Source organism: Mesocricetus auratus, unplaced genomic scaffold (assembly GCF_017639785.1).
Source record: "Mesocricetus auratus isolate SY011 unplaced genomic scaffold, BCM_Maur_2.0 Super-Scaffold_100013, whole genome shotgun sequence".
In the NCBI taxonomy this organism is placed as follows: Eukaryota; Metazoa; Chordata; class Mammalia; order Rodentia; family Cricetidae; genus Mesocricetus; species Mesocricetus auratus.
The window spans coordinates 62,654,976-62,669,819 of record NW_024429196.1 but is presented as its reverse complement, the minus strand read 5'-3'; the positions used below and the strand labels follow the sequence as shown (position 1 = coordinate 62,669,819).

General features: G+C 44.6%; 1 protein-coding gene across 3 annotated transcripts in view; it reads left to right on the top strand.

Moving 5' to 3' along the window:
- Nucleotides 1–14,844, top strand: part of Adtrp (androgen dependent TFPI regulating protein) — a 91,654-nt gene that overhangs the window by 25,403 nt on the left and 51,407 nt on the right. For all 3 annotated transcript variants that reach the window (XM_040755228.1, XM_040755227.1, NM_001310573.1), the window contains 2 exon segments: nucleotides 10,731–10,865; nucleotides 12,574–12,675. In XM_040755228.1, the coding sequence (XP_040611162.1) occupies nucleotides 10,731–10,865; nucleotides 12,574–12,675 (237 nt within the window).

The window sequence follows — 14,844 nt, the reverse complement described above, 5'->3', positions numbered from 1 at the left end:
CCAGAAAGTGTCCAGGTGGCTGTTTGCTGAATAGTCAGGAAAGAAAACAATGGGGTTTGTATGTCTGGATCAACTGGGGGGCGTATGTCTATCCATGTTTAATCTACTGACACTCAGGCCCCAGGATGGCCATTCTACTTCATAGAATCACAGAGCAGTGGGGACAGACTTAGCACATTGCTTTGTTAGACACCTCCCTGACCTCTTCTGGCTTCCAATGCCGTATCCTCTCCTCATTTTCTGTCTACTGGCATATCTTATTGATGTTTTCAAAACAAACTATAATGTTTTATTTATTTTGTGTGCATGGATGTGTGCATGTGTTGGGGTCATGTGTACCACAATGCACCAATAGGGGTCAAAGGTCAACTTTTAGGAGCCAGGTCTCCTTCCACCTTGGGTCCTTAGGATTGAACTCAGGTCATCATTAGGGGCAGAAAGTATATTAAAGAGTCTCCCACAGACCCAAATCACATTCTAGTTCAATATCATGTCCTGCCTTTCTATTGATTAGCCACCAAGTTAAATCCCATTTATTTTTCTTTTTGTTGAACCTACCTTAACCTCCCCAAACTTCCTGCTTTTCTCATTCCAAATTTGCATCAGAGACCAAATTAGCTCTGCATTGTCCTTCCCTATCCGAAGTGTCTGGCCCTCCAATTCTCAGAGTCTAGGTTAATCTTCTGAAGCCCTTTTATTTTTCTTGAATTCCTTTTAACATCTCTTAGAGAAAGACCACTGTCTCACTAGTTGTGTCCACAGGTTCCTGTCCTCATTTCTCTGTTCATATTCCTTCCGCAGACCACCTGAAATCCCATGTACAGTACAGTTTCTAGATCTTTCCCCTTTTTTTTTTCCGAGACAGGGTATCTCTGTATTGTTTTGGAGGCTGTCCTGGTACTCACTCTATAGACCAGGCTGGCCTCAAACTCACGGAGATCTGCCTGCCTCTACCTCCCGAGTTCTGGGATTAAAGGTGTGTGCCACCAACGCCCAGCTAACATTTTAATTCTTACTAGCTCAAAACCAGTTCTACCTCATAGGTCCCTACTAACCCAAGCCACTTACAGTTTTCCATTGTGTTTGCCAGGAGGTCAGGGCATAGGGCATTCACATACCAGAACTCTGCTCACTTGGTCTCTTGTGGGCGTGGCTACATTTTCTGCTTTCCTCAGTGATGTCTCCTCTGACTGCTTCCGGCCCCAGCATGTGAGCAAAGAAGACATTATCTATAATGATTTGCTTTCTATACTCTTGAAAGTATGACTTTGCAGTGTTCCCCACCTGACAAAGATGGGTTAAGTATTTTTAGGGGACCCATTCAAGGATAGTTTCAGGTAGCATGATTATGATAAATGTTTGAGCCTCAAAATTTCTACCTCTTGAGGTCTCAACTGTTCATTTATGGCTATGAGTTTTTCATGAATTTATATTTTATATGGAATAAATTGATTAGACTATAGAGGTCTCCTAACTTACTCAATACTCATGTTTATTTTACTTCAGCCTGGTGAAATCAGTATCCAATCCAACTTAGCAGGAATTGAAATTTTTATTATGTTTTATTTTACGAGTGTAAGTTTTTTGCCTCCATATTTGTATGTCCCATGTGTGTACAGTACCTGTAGAGACCAGGAGAGGGGGTACGCTCCAGAGCCGGAGTTATAGGCAGACTTGAACCATCATGTAGGTGCTGAGAAGCAAACCCTAGTCCACTGTAAGAGCAGTAAATGCTCTTTATTTAGTCACCGAGCCAACTCTGTAACCCATCAATTTAGCAGAGATTGTATACATCCTCTCTTTATTTATAATTTTTAGTTACACAAACATAACTATTTTAATGCCTTTGTAATTACGCCCTGTTAGTCATGTTAATCTTCTATGTGTTTTTTCACATTAGCATACAAACTGAAATGGGTGTCACTGAGTTTTTATGCAGGTTTTGCTTTATTGATCCTCACCTACAGTTCCCTCTGTCCTCCCAGCCCATCCCTTTTGTTCCCAGCAGCCTCGGTCTCCTTTCATCTCACAAGCATCCTGTACTTCTTTTTTTCCTTCTTCTTCCCCAGGATCTCTTTTCCTCCCTCTCACAGTTCCCATTCGAGTTTCATGACTTAGAAGCTGCGGCCCACACATCTAGAACCTACATGTGAAGGAAAACATGTGGCATTTGTCTTTCTGTGTCTGGAATACCTTTCCTCTCAGATACCTTTAATTTCTAATTGGCTGGGGGCACTCACTTCTGTGTCCCTGTTGAATAACAAAGTCTGCCTTATTACAAGTCAGATTTTAGAGCATTGCACCGTTTTCCTCCCGAAACTGCCCTCAGGAGTCCAGAAAGAAGCCACAGACGCTGCCAGAGAGTAGTGGCTGGTGGAGTGCTGGTAGCTAAGACAAGGCTGAGGGGACAAGAAAGATACTGCTGACAAGGCAGAGAGCTTGCCCCAGGGAGAGCGTGTGTGCTCTGCTCTGGTGGTTGTTTCTCGGTATGGTTCCTCAGTCCCACTGCCTATCATCTGTGACCCAGGACTAAAGACTGGGTCATTTCCACATTTGTTAGATAGGAACAAAAACAGAAGCTGACAGCACAGCCATAACCCGAGAAGGCCATCAACACTGTGTAAGCAGAAAAGGGAGAGAAGATGAAAGGGAGATGGGGAGCTTGAAGCTATTTCGGGCTTGATGGAGACGGGCGGTGCGGGATGTGGTGACCTAGCTGACCACGGGTCTCCTCACTAAATTCTTAGTGAATGGTAGATAGATGAAAGTCGACCTCTACCCCCGTAGCTCCTGGGTGTGCCTCCCCAGTGCACTCAGTCATTTAGCTAGAAGAGGATGTCTGTTGAGACACCCTTCTATCTGCCATTGCTTCTGGGGTAGACATCCTTGACACTGGGGCTTTTGGAGAGGTATAGCTTCCGGTTCAAGCAGAGAGCAGTAAGTCCTACCAAGTGAGCAAGTCCCAACAGTTGAGTATGGAGACCAAGCTATGCACAATTTCATCTGCTTGTACTAGCTCCGCCTATTACTATAGTACCCACTTGGTCCCTAGAGGCAAACCCTTGCTTTCCATCACTGAGTCAAGGTTTTAATATGTGAAGGTAAAATCTTTCCAAGGTCCAAAAGACACACACAACTGACATTGCTTGCAAAGATACTCAAAGATAGCTCTTGGTAACTGAAGGGATTAGAGCTGCTAGCACAGAGGGAATGGGTATCTCCAGTACCCAAACAAAGCAATTTAAATTGATTGTGTAGCCAGGATGGACATTTTAGTAAGTTCTTTAAACACGGTAGGGAGACCTGTGATGGGAGGCCTTGCTTCTGGATCTGGAGCATTGCTGTCTACTTACTGTGTAATTTTAATCAAGTTACCTAACTTTTCCACATCTCAGTTTGTTCCTGTGTAGCACAGAGGAAAGCATATCCTCCCACCTCCCCAGAGCCGAGAGATTCATTCCACAGCTCCCAGATGGCGTGTGGGCTTCTGATGGTTCACAGGTGATCTTTCGTCCCAGCAGCACCCTCCGCAGGAGGAAGCTGCCTCCACCAGGGTTTAGCTCCTTCCCTGGGGTTGCCAATGGCCCACTTCAGGGACGCTCAGCAGGGCCGCTCAACACAGGGGTTCCTCCTAGAATCTGACTGCTCCCAAAGCCTTCTCCCTCCTTGTCATAGGGCCCCTGAGGGTGTTCTCCTCAATGAATTCCCTGCAGGCACATCTGAGAATCCCAGACTCTTTCCCACTCATCCTGGCTTTCATCCCACAAGTAATTTACAGAAAATGTTCCTTCTTCCTCCTCTTCCTCTTTTTCTCTTTCCCTTCCCTTATTCCCAGTAAAGGCAACTGACAGAGAGCCAGTCCTGGCCTGTAATAACTCTAATACGATTCTGGGATCCTAACTGGTGCTCCAGGGATGTTGACTGAATGCATTGATAACCAGAACACAGTTCTAATTGCTATGAGCCCTTTAGAGGCTCCCAGAGGTTGCTCTATCCCAGAAAATCCTACTGCTATATGAGAGTCACTGTCACCAGCAACACATCCTTGGCCAAGGTTTCTCACACTCCTAACCAGCTTATTACACAAAACCGTGCTTTCTCTATTTTTCTCATTATTCTAACTTGTGTCCTTTACATTATTTGTCCTCCTGGTTTTGTTTGTTAAACTCCCTTGTTTATCTTGGCTTCTTTTGTGCTTTAACTTGATCTATTTTTTTATTTAAGTTTTTTGAGAATTTCATGTATGAATAGTGTATTTACATAATTTTACCACTCCTTCTTCACTTCCAACTTCCCCATGTCCACTGCCACTCCCTCTCAAATTTGTGACTTCTCCAGTTATCACTGACTTACACATATACAATCTACAATATCGATGAACTCATGAGACTATCTGCTGAGGACTGATCCCCCTGGAATTGGAATAACCTATCAGGAAGCTCATCCCTAGAGAATCCTGATGCTCCCTCCCTCAGCAGCCATTGAGGGATTGCTTGTGGCTCTTCACCTAGTGTAGCATGCTTCTTTTTGAAGGATTCCAGCTCACAAATAACAACATGGAAACTTCTTATTAATTATAGAAGCTTGACCATTAGGCTGGTCTCACTAGCTCACCTCAGCCCCCTAATATTAATCTACATTTTACCACATGGTGTTACCTCTCTTCCACCTCCTGCTTCCTTTCCATATCTAGCTAGGACTCTGCCTTCCTTCTTCCCAGAATCCTCTCTGTCCCTGGAAGTCCCGCCTAACCTCTTCCTGCCTAGCTCTTGGCCATTCGGCTCTTTGTTAAACCAACCAGAAGGTGCCTTTTCAAAGATACATCTTCACAATATAAACAAATATTTAGTAAAAACCTAGGGGGTGGGGTCTTGTGAAATGTCTCACATTCACATTGGCATGCCAACTGGTGGTATCATTACATGGGTCTTATTTAGACCATATTGTTGAGATTACATGGGTGAAGCTGCAGAGTCTTTCTTATATTTTTGGTTGTGAGGCTAGCCTTTAACAGCTAAGCCATCTCTCCAGCCCGAGTCTTTCTTAACCTAGACACACATGAGTGTTGAGCAGGAACTGTACTCTTCACACCTGCCCAGATCACTTTGGTTGAGGCTCCTGTCCTTCCTGCCAGTCAACTGCACCCTCTCCACTACCATTAGACAAGATGTCTGTCCCAATTAGTCCCTACACTCTCTTTAATTTGGGGATAGTCTTTCACTGCAAGGGTTACATCAGGTTGAGGGAAGGGCAAGGAAAGTCCCGGTGTGGCCGAGTAAGGCCTGGAGCCTTGGGCTTGGCACTGGGCTGCTTGACTCATCCAGCAGGAGTCATAATGTCTTGTTCAGGGGACTTGTGGAATCTCCCTCTCTGGAATTATTATTTTTTTAATGGAAGAAATTTTCATTTCCTGGGGTTGTTTAAAAGGGTTTTGGCTGTAGGGCAAGGAAATAAACTTGATGACTTAGAAAGGGTAAGTTTCCATGATTTTAAGATCCTCCTGGATTTGTGAAGACTTGGAATGTGTAAACTAAATATCCTTCAGCTACAGTTTCTTAAATCACATTATCTATTTTTTTAGTGTAAATTCAGCTCTGTCACTGGTCATAACTTTGTTAGCTAGCAACAGAAACAAAAGACAGCCAACAAATTTAGAGCAGCAGCATTTCAGGAAAAGACCCAGGACATTCCACTGGAATAGAATCAGGGAATGGCTGGTAGAAAAGATGAATCAGAAAACATCAGCTATGAAAAGGCTTTGATCATCAGGACACCATGAAGCCTGCTTTCCTGGGAGCCAATGTCCCAGGATGGTAGATGAGCAGATCACTGTCCATCTACATGACCTGAGATGATCCCAATGTTCCCTCGACCTCCATCAAGATTCCCTAGAGTCCCTGGCTTCCCACATTCCTCATCCTCCAATCAGCTCAGTGATTCCCTTACACCCTAGCTCTTGCTGTCTCTTTCTCTTGGCAGTACCCATGTGGCACCTGACAATGCCCAAGTATTCCTTATTGAGTCTGATGTTGCTTATCAGTTGAGAGATTGAAGTTAACAGTCATTGTGCTGTTTCTTAAAAGTGCCCCAATTCTTGTTCTGTTTGTAAAGCCACACATAATTTGGCAGGGCTTTCCTAGTAGACAATGGAAGCTTATTGTATCACTGTTTTGAAAATTGGGAGTCTGAGATCAAGTCTTTTCATTGGCTTGCAGATGGCCCATCTGTTCCCTGTATCTTCTCATGGTCTTGCCTGTGTATGTCTGTGTCTTAGAGAACACTAGGTAGATTGCATGGGCCTGCTTAGATGTGTTCATTATAACCTAAGTAAAGACCCTATTTCCAAATACAGTTACATTCTGAGAATTCCGTAGTTGTTCAAACACCAACATATACATTTCTGGAGAAGATGCAAAGGAGTCCATAGATGATGTTTTCTCCTGATAACTCTTTTCTCTTTCAAGAGTGTTATTACACTGTGTGTGTGTGTGTGTGTGTGTGTGTGTGTGTAAACATGGTCTTATTTTTCATTGCTAGATAAATAGATCACTATTCATCCGAATGACCTAAATTAATCCAAGTGTGCGCTTGATCCCCCTAAAGACATCCTAGAACCCCTGACTTCTCACACTCATCCCCCAACTCTGCTCAGGGGTCCCTTCATGCCCCAGCTCTAACCAATCTTTGCCTTGGCACCACCCTCATGCTTTCCTCTCCAACACCCATGTGGGACCTGCTGCTACCTAAATATTCATTGTTGATACTGATGTGGCATGTCAGCACTCAGATCAGTGACAGCAAGGCTGCCTCGCACTGAGTTGGCATCTGGAGATGCCAGTGTGGCATATGTCTTGCAAGACGATGTGTAAGCTGGGGGTGGAGGGGGAGAGGTGATTGGCACATTTACAGTGGGGAGCTAATTCATACTGATGGAGAGAAACCTCGGAGGAGCTGAGTAATTTACTGTCTTTCTTAATCCGGTTTTCATACTCTGGCTGTGATGATAAGGGAAGGATGGGCTTGACTCTCAGTGACTCTAAGAAGCTCTGACCAAAGGACACAGGGTAGTATAACCCTCACTTTGGGTGGAGACAGCCTTTCTCCCAAAGAGGCCAGATCAAGGGGATGACCCAGTGTGTGATGAATTGGTGTGTCAATCAGCAGCCCTGACTCCCTGGTTGCTTCTGCAAACTAAGGCAGGAAGGGGCTGCCGCTGCCAGAGTATCTGGAAGTGAAACTAGGTCTGAGAGCTATGTGGGTGGGGGAAGGAGGAGGGAGAAGATGCAACTTCTGACACCCATGTGCAAACGACTGTGTGCACACTCAGAATTCTGTAGCTCTCGGGCTTGGTTCCAAAGGCAACAACAGTAGGTATAAGCATTCTGGAGGGAACCACTGCATGGCATTTAGAGCTGTGGCCCTTTCCCTCCCTTCCCCCACACCCTCTGCCATTGGGAAGCCTCCTGCTTCCCTAGGCAACTTATGAGTCTCACCCAGCCTGTGTTTTCTGCCTCTGAATCTGCCTCGGTTACCTTGGATAATCCTTGCCTCACCCCGTGTGGCACAAGAGGAGAGTTCCAGCATTTGTTTCCTTCTCACGACTCCCTTAGCATTTCATTCCACATCGAAGGACTGACTACCTAGGCCTTCTCCCACTCCTGTCTTCCTGAGACCATCTGGTCTTAATTCCAAGAGGAGGTTTGCATAGACAGGATGGGCCTCATTCTCAGCTACCTAGGATGAGGATAACCCAGGAATATGGTGCGAGAGAGAAGGCTTAGCTGGTTAAGTGCCTGGGCACAAGCTTCAGGACTGAACTGTCATTCCCAGCACCTCTCTAAGAGTCCAGGCATGGCGGCATGAATTTGTAATCCCAGCACAGAGAAGGTGGAGAGGGAGATGTTGGGGGCTTGCCTGCTGACCAGCCTGAAGCAGAGAGTCCCCAACTCTCAGGGACAGACTCTGCCTCAAAAACCAGGGTGGAAGATGGCTCCTGAGGAACAGTGCCCAAAGTGAATGGCTCCAAGGGCTAAACCTTCCTCCATCCCACCAACACACACACCAGAAAAGAAGACCAGGCAGACACGGGAAGATTTATTAACGCCCTATGTCAGACCTGGCTTCCCCACCCCCATCCCAGGCCCATTAAAAGGGAATCTCCAGGGTAGAAACTGGACATTGTTGTTTTTAAAGTTGTATTTTATCCTCTCACTCAGAATTGTTTCTCTTCTGACCTCCCACAGAACTTTGTGTGGACTGCTTGAGAAATCTCATGTTTTAAAATCTGGTTGAGAAATCTGATGTTTTTAAATCTGGCTCAAGAACCAGACAATGAACCATGGAGCGTGAAGCCAAGTTTGTTAATCTTTCTTTATCCCATTTTCCTCATACCCCTAACCCCTACCCAAGACAGGGTTTCTCTGTGTCACCATGGCTGTCCTGGAACTGACTCAGTAGACCAGGCTGGCCTCAGACTCAGAGATCCACCTGTCTCTGTCTCCTGAGTGCTGGGATTAAAGGCAAATGCCACCACAGGCCAATTTTCCTCATCTTTAAGATGGGCCTGCAAGCTTAATTCTAGCACATCCCAAGGACATTTGAGAGTTAATAGTGAGTCTTGAGTCTGGCATGTAACAAGCATGACTAAAAGTCAGCTACTGCAGATCTGAGTCCTCAGTAAGACCCCTGAATGATGATGTCTAATCTATAGGCTTCTGTCCCCGTAAGGATCCCCTAGAGCGCTGGCTTAAAAAGTACCACCAGATCTCCTTTCTAAGCTCTGTGATCCTAAAGTCCGCAGACAGGGAAGATCCTGGGTCTCTGAGAAGCTCCAGGCAGTGCACTTGATGCTGGTCTGAGGACTCAGCAGTGAGTCATGGATGAATCCACACCTGCTTCTTCCCCGACTCATGCCTCAGCACAGGGAGTGTCCTGAAGCTAACTTTACATCTTCACCAGGGTCTAGACTTCACTGTTCCCCAGAAGCCAACTCGGTTCAATTATTAACCCAGCTCCCTGGGCTCTGTAACTTTCATACTCTAGGCTAGAATCCAACTGCCCCTCACAGGCCAAGGCAGAGATGACTTTGTTTTGTTTTGTTTATCGAGACACGGTTTCTCTTTGTGACTTTGGTGGCTGCCTGGGAACTTGCCCTGTAGACCAGGCTGGCCTTAAACTCACAGAGATCCACTTGCCTTTGCCTTCCTAGTGCTGGGATTAAAGATTTGCACCACCACTGCTCAACTCTGAGATGATTTCTAAGGCAAATATATTTCAAATTCAACCTAATCTCAGGATAGTCAGTACCCACCAGGCTTTAAATTAGCAACCATAGCATTGTACAAAATACCAAGACCACACAAGGTTTTCCTATCAGGCCATACTAAGGGTTTAGCATCCCAAAGCCAAAGACCTGACCCTTGAAAGGCTCTAAAATCCAAGCTTCTGGGTCACAAGCATGACACCACAAATGGGAAAATTCACAGCACATAAATTGATTTCATGTACAAAATTAAAAAAAAGATATAGTATAAGGTTACCTTCAAGTTATTTTAAGAAGTAAACATAAAAAATAAATGATTTTTGTTTGTACACTTGAGTCATATCCCCATTATGTGTTAATATTCTAAAATCTAGACCAAAAAATCATCAATCCAAAATACTTCTAGTGCCAATCATTTCCGATGAGGGGCCTTCAAACTTACCTGAGTGAAAGAGACCCTGTTTCTCTCTTGCCTTGCCTCCCAGGCTTCACAGAACTCAGCAGGGGCCAGAGCTCTGGGCCTTGCTTCCTGTATCCTGTGAGTTGAGTTAAATCCTTCCAATTGCCAGATTGCCTCTCTGAGGCAGTCAGGCAGGCTCTGTAAAGGTGGGGGGGTACTGCACTGGCTTCACACTGTCTGTATTTTCTTGGAACTGCACAGGGCTCTCCCCTGGGGCTCATGGCCCTCATTATGGCATTCTTAGAGAGAGGGGTGTGCGTGTGAGGGAGAGAGAGAGAGAGAGAGAGAGAGAGAGAGAGAGAGAGAGAGAGAGAGAGAGAGAGAGAGAGAACACGCTTATGCATGTATGTGGTGTGTGTATACATGTGTACATATGTGTGGAGGCTACAGGTCAACTTTATTATGTGTCTCTCGCTGAACCCAGAGCTTACCCACTGACTATGCTGACAGCCCAATGATTTCAGGGGTCCACCTGCCTGTCCTCACCCCACAGGGCTGGGGTTACAGACACATGCTGCACTGTAACCTGTTTTTACACGAATACTAGGGATCTGAACTCAGGTCCTCATTGACTTGAGTTTTACTACCAGCTCCCGAGGCTTTTACCTGAATTATCTTTCCTGAGAAAGGCCTCCTGACCATGCCACCACTGTGCTTGGCCCTTCTCTCTGAGCCGTATGTTTGGTTCTTACCTCTGTGTGACTATGTTATACACCTCATTACATTCTCCCTTTAAACTCTATTTTGTTTCCGTTTTAGCTGAAAGCCATTAGACTAAATACTGTACACATTATTATCCCGTAAATGAATTTCCTCAATGAGTTTTAGTGTGTAAGGTCAAGGCCCAATGAGCTGGAATCCTAGCCCGTGAATTGGCTCTTCACCCAAACAGCACTCCATTCCTTCTTTCTCAAATCAACATAGCTCCCAGAGGGTTGCGGTTTTATACCATTGAAGAATGCATTAATTAAAGCCAATGTAAATGCTCATTTGTTGTAATGAATTTAGCTCTTGCAGGCCATTTTCTTTGGGGTCGCCTGCCTAGATGACGTGCTGAAAAGAATCATAGGAAGGAAAGACATCAAGTTCATCACATCAACCAGAGATCTACTTTTTTCCACATTGGTTTTTCCAATATCCACAGTAAGTGCCCAAATGTGTATGTAACAACAGAGGTGTGTGTAAGGGACGAACACTTCTGGAATAGCAAGGTTGTCTGGGGACTTGTTATTACAACCAGAGCATCTCCATTTCCATAAATGTCCTATCTGGGGACTGACTGCATTGACCTTCAGGAAGACTGCAGTGTCTTCAGGAAGTAGGATATATGACAGATGAGCTTATCATTAACTTTCTATCTTTGTGAAGGTTTTGTGCATGGTTCTTGTTGTTGCTGCCTGATGGGGAAAGTTTAATCAAAATATAATTTTAAAAAGTCTCCACGTTTGTGAGTTTTGCACCCACAAATTCAGCTAAGGATCCAATATATTTGACAAATGAATAAAAATTAAACTAAAATACAACTACTCAGCAGATATCATAAGCAGTCTCTAGGTGATTTAACACACATAAGAGGGTGTACATGGGTCCTTGGCAAACGTGAGCCCATTACATATATAGGACCTGAGCATCTGTGGATTGGAGTATCCTTACGAATGCTAAGGGATGACCATGTCCGTGGGACAGCCTCGCTTCCATCATGATGGTGGCAAGGAGAGTCCTAGGTGGAGAAGATGATTCCCTGTCTATGCATTCAGAAAACTATGAAATACAAAATCTGTAAAAAAAAAAAAAAGACAAAAGATCTTCAAAGCTGGCTCACAGAAAAGACATATTATGCAGAGCACAGAGTAGATGCTTCATTCGCTGTGTCTGATGGGCAGAAACCAGGAAAAGCAAGCTATGAACAAGCAGAAGTAAGTTTGTTTGCTGGTGCTGCCCACATTGCTCTTACACTCTGGGTGCTTCCACTCATTGGCTGGGATGGGAACAGACCGAGATCCTACATGCTGGCTGTGCAGCAGGACCTGGGAGCAGAAGTCATTCCCCCAGCGTGGAGACTTATAAAACTAAGTGCAGAGTGAACTTTCACCTCCAGTGAGTTCTCAGACGACACAAACATTTAGCATCCCAGGTTTCTTTGTGCAATACCTCGGCCTCCACTCTCAGAAAATCTTCTGAAGTTCAGGATGTTAAAAGGAACAATGGAGTCTGTCCATTTTTCTTGCAAGTTGAGCCTATGCATGGTCAAAAGGCAGTGTGATGGGAGAATTAATAGCCCACCCCATCATCTTAGCACAGTCCATAACACAGAGGACAGATGCTGGGATAGGGCCCACAAGGGATACAGTAGACACAGATAAATCCAAAGTTCTGAGCAATGGAGAGATCCAACTCTTACTTTGTAGCTTATAAATGATCTGGTGCTGAGCCCTACTCCAAACCTTCCTGTTGTCCTTTGTCATGACTATTTAGAGGGAGGAGGGGGCAAGAAACCTACACCAAGCCATTCCATATGCTCATTCTCAGTATTCTTGGTATAAACTCGGATGAGAGGGAGATCACTGGCGACAATGAAGGACTTGTGGTCTATGCATCCTTTTTAACTGTGTCCTCTCTGCATGCCACAATGGCCACTGCTGCTTTCTAACGCATTGCCCTCATTGAAGAATCCCCAGAGAGCCAAGATACAGCTGTTAAACAATAAGCATTTACCCTTTTGTTTTATGTCCCTAAATTGTGTATACGACATCCTTCAAACTGTCATCAATTTTTATGTTGTTTCCTTGGTGAGTTTAGAAACCTCTGAAGAAAAACAAATCTAAGTAGTATTTTTGTTTTTCCCTTCCAGTTTATATTCCTGGTATTCTGGACCCTCTTTTACTATGATCGAAGTCTCATTTACCCCAAGGGCCTGGATGACTACTTTCCAGCATGGCTTAATCATGCAATGGTGAGTAGAGAAAATTAACAAACACAAACACCAGTGACTTCTATACTGAACACTAAAGTGTCTGTGTATGTTTCCAAACTGTTCTTCAATGCCCTTCATTCACTCCCCCCTCCCGTCTCTCCATCCTGTCACTACTTAAAAAGCATCCCGAGGGGTGCTCAAGAGATAGATGTTTCAGTGGTTAAAGGTACCAGAGGCCTGGGATTCAGTTCCCAGAACTAACATGGTGTCTCACAACCATCTTCAACTACGATTCCAAGGGATCTGATGCCATCTCCTGACCTCCATGGGTACCAGCCATGCATGTGGTACTCATACATACATGCAGGCAAATATTCAATATTCACATACTCAAAAACAAGCAAATCTTTGTTTTAAAGCATACGGAAGATGTAAAGAGCAGAATCTGGTATTGCAGCAAAGGGAGTCTACTGAAAGCAGAGATGAAGGGCTAACTAGTTGCCATGCTGCTTAGGAAAATCAATGAAAAGTTATACTACCAGGAAAGGCAACCTTTGGCAGTTCTGAAAAAGAAGTGACTTTTGCCCATGACTAACAATGAAATTCATTTCCAGGAATGGAATAAAGGAAGGTTTAAACCAAGTCTATCTCCGTGTCCAAATAATATGTTGCTCCAAAGGGCAATGCAGTGACCAGCCACAAAGATTCCTCCAGGACTGTGAGTTACAAACAGGATTAGTATTTAAATATTTCAGTGTGGTTTGTCCAGGACTCTTCACTGACTTCTGTTTAGAGGAGTTAAACAGAAAACAGAACCTGCTCTTAAGATGTTCAGGTCACTGGAGTCAGCTGTGACCCAGACGAGCAGACCTGAGTGCTGGGGTCTCCACTGAAGAGCCTGAGTCATTAGAGCTGGTAGTCTTCCTGGGCAATCCTAGCTCAGCTTCTGCACACTTACAGGTGTGTTTCCACACTACTGGGCAGTATAAATAGGAAGATCTCAGGTTCTAGAAAGTATGACATAACAAATCAGGAGAACTCCTAAGAGCTTAAAACTCCCAAGTTTACCCAAAGACTTTCTTTTGCCCTTCAAAGCTCCCATTGTCTCAAAATCCATGACAATCGATGTAGAGAAGCTTCTCTGCCTCCTAATGCTACCCCATGGACCCATGCCCAGAAAACAGTTCCAATATTTTCCTTAGAGAGATACTGACCATTGGCTGAATTCTGTGCTCCGGTTTTCTCAAGATACACATTGGCATGTTAAATAATCTCCTGTGTCCAGTGTCTCCCTAGTTTTTGTTAGTATTCATCTGTGATGCCTTCATAGGCAGTGTGGGTGGGTGGGTGCTGTGCATGTGTTCATTTATATGTACATGTACATGCATGTGTGTGTATATGTGTGTGAATGTGTGTGTGTGTATGAGTGAGTTTATGTGTCTGTGTGTCTGTGTGTGTGTGAGCCAGAGATTGGTTCTGAGTGTCTCTGTCATCACTCTCCACCTTATTTTTTGAGACAGAGTCTCTCATGGAACCTGGAGCTCACTGATTTGGTTGGGCTGACTGGCCAATGAGTATCTAGGGACCCCCCACCCGCACTCCCACTGAGGTTACAGCCACCTTGTGCATCTATTATGTGTGTGCCTAGGAGCAAGGCTTAGACCTTTGTGCTTGTAGAGCAAAGCTCTTTATCGACTGAGTTGTTCCCACTCATCAATTCTTTTTCTTATGGCACATTACAACTATGTAAAACATGTTCCTCAGATATAGCTGATTTAATTCACAACCCTTCTTTGGATAAGTACCACAAATGTGAGTTTTACAAATGAAAAAATAAAATGGCTGAAAGGCCATGTCACTTGCCTGGGGTCAGCATCATCCACACTCAGTGGTAACCCTGGAATCTGATGCTAATTCACTGTTGCCTTTTACCAGAACTTGTGCTTTGATGCAGCCTTACATTTCACCAGAAAAATCAAAAGGAATAATTCATATGGTAAAGTGAGAATTTCACTTAGAAAAAAATCCAGACTCAAATCTCATGCCAATAAGCCAAATCTTGGAGAAAGTTAGGGGACAGGAAGCGCGCACCCACTGGGGTTGGATGCTACCGCCATAGTTTCGGAAGCAAAGTCTTGAAAAGCCTTCCTATCTGGAGCCGAACACACTTACCAAGCACACTCTCCAGGCTTCCTGAGCTCAGCTGCT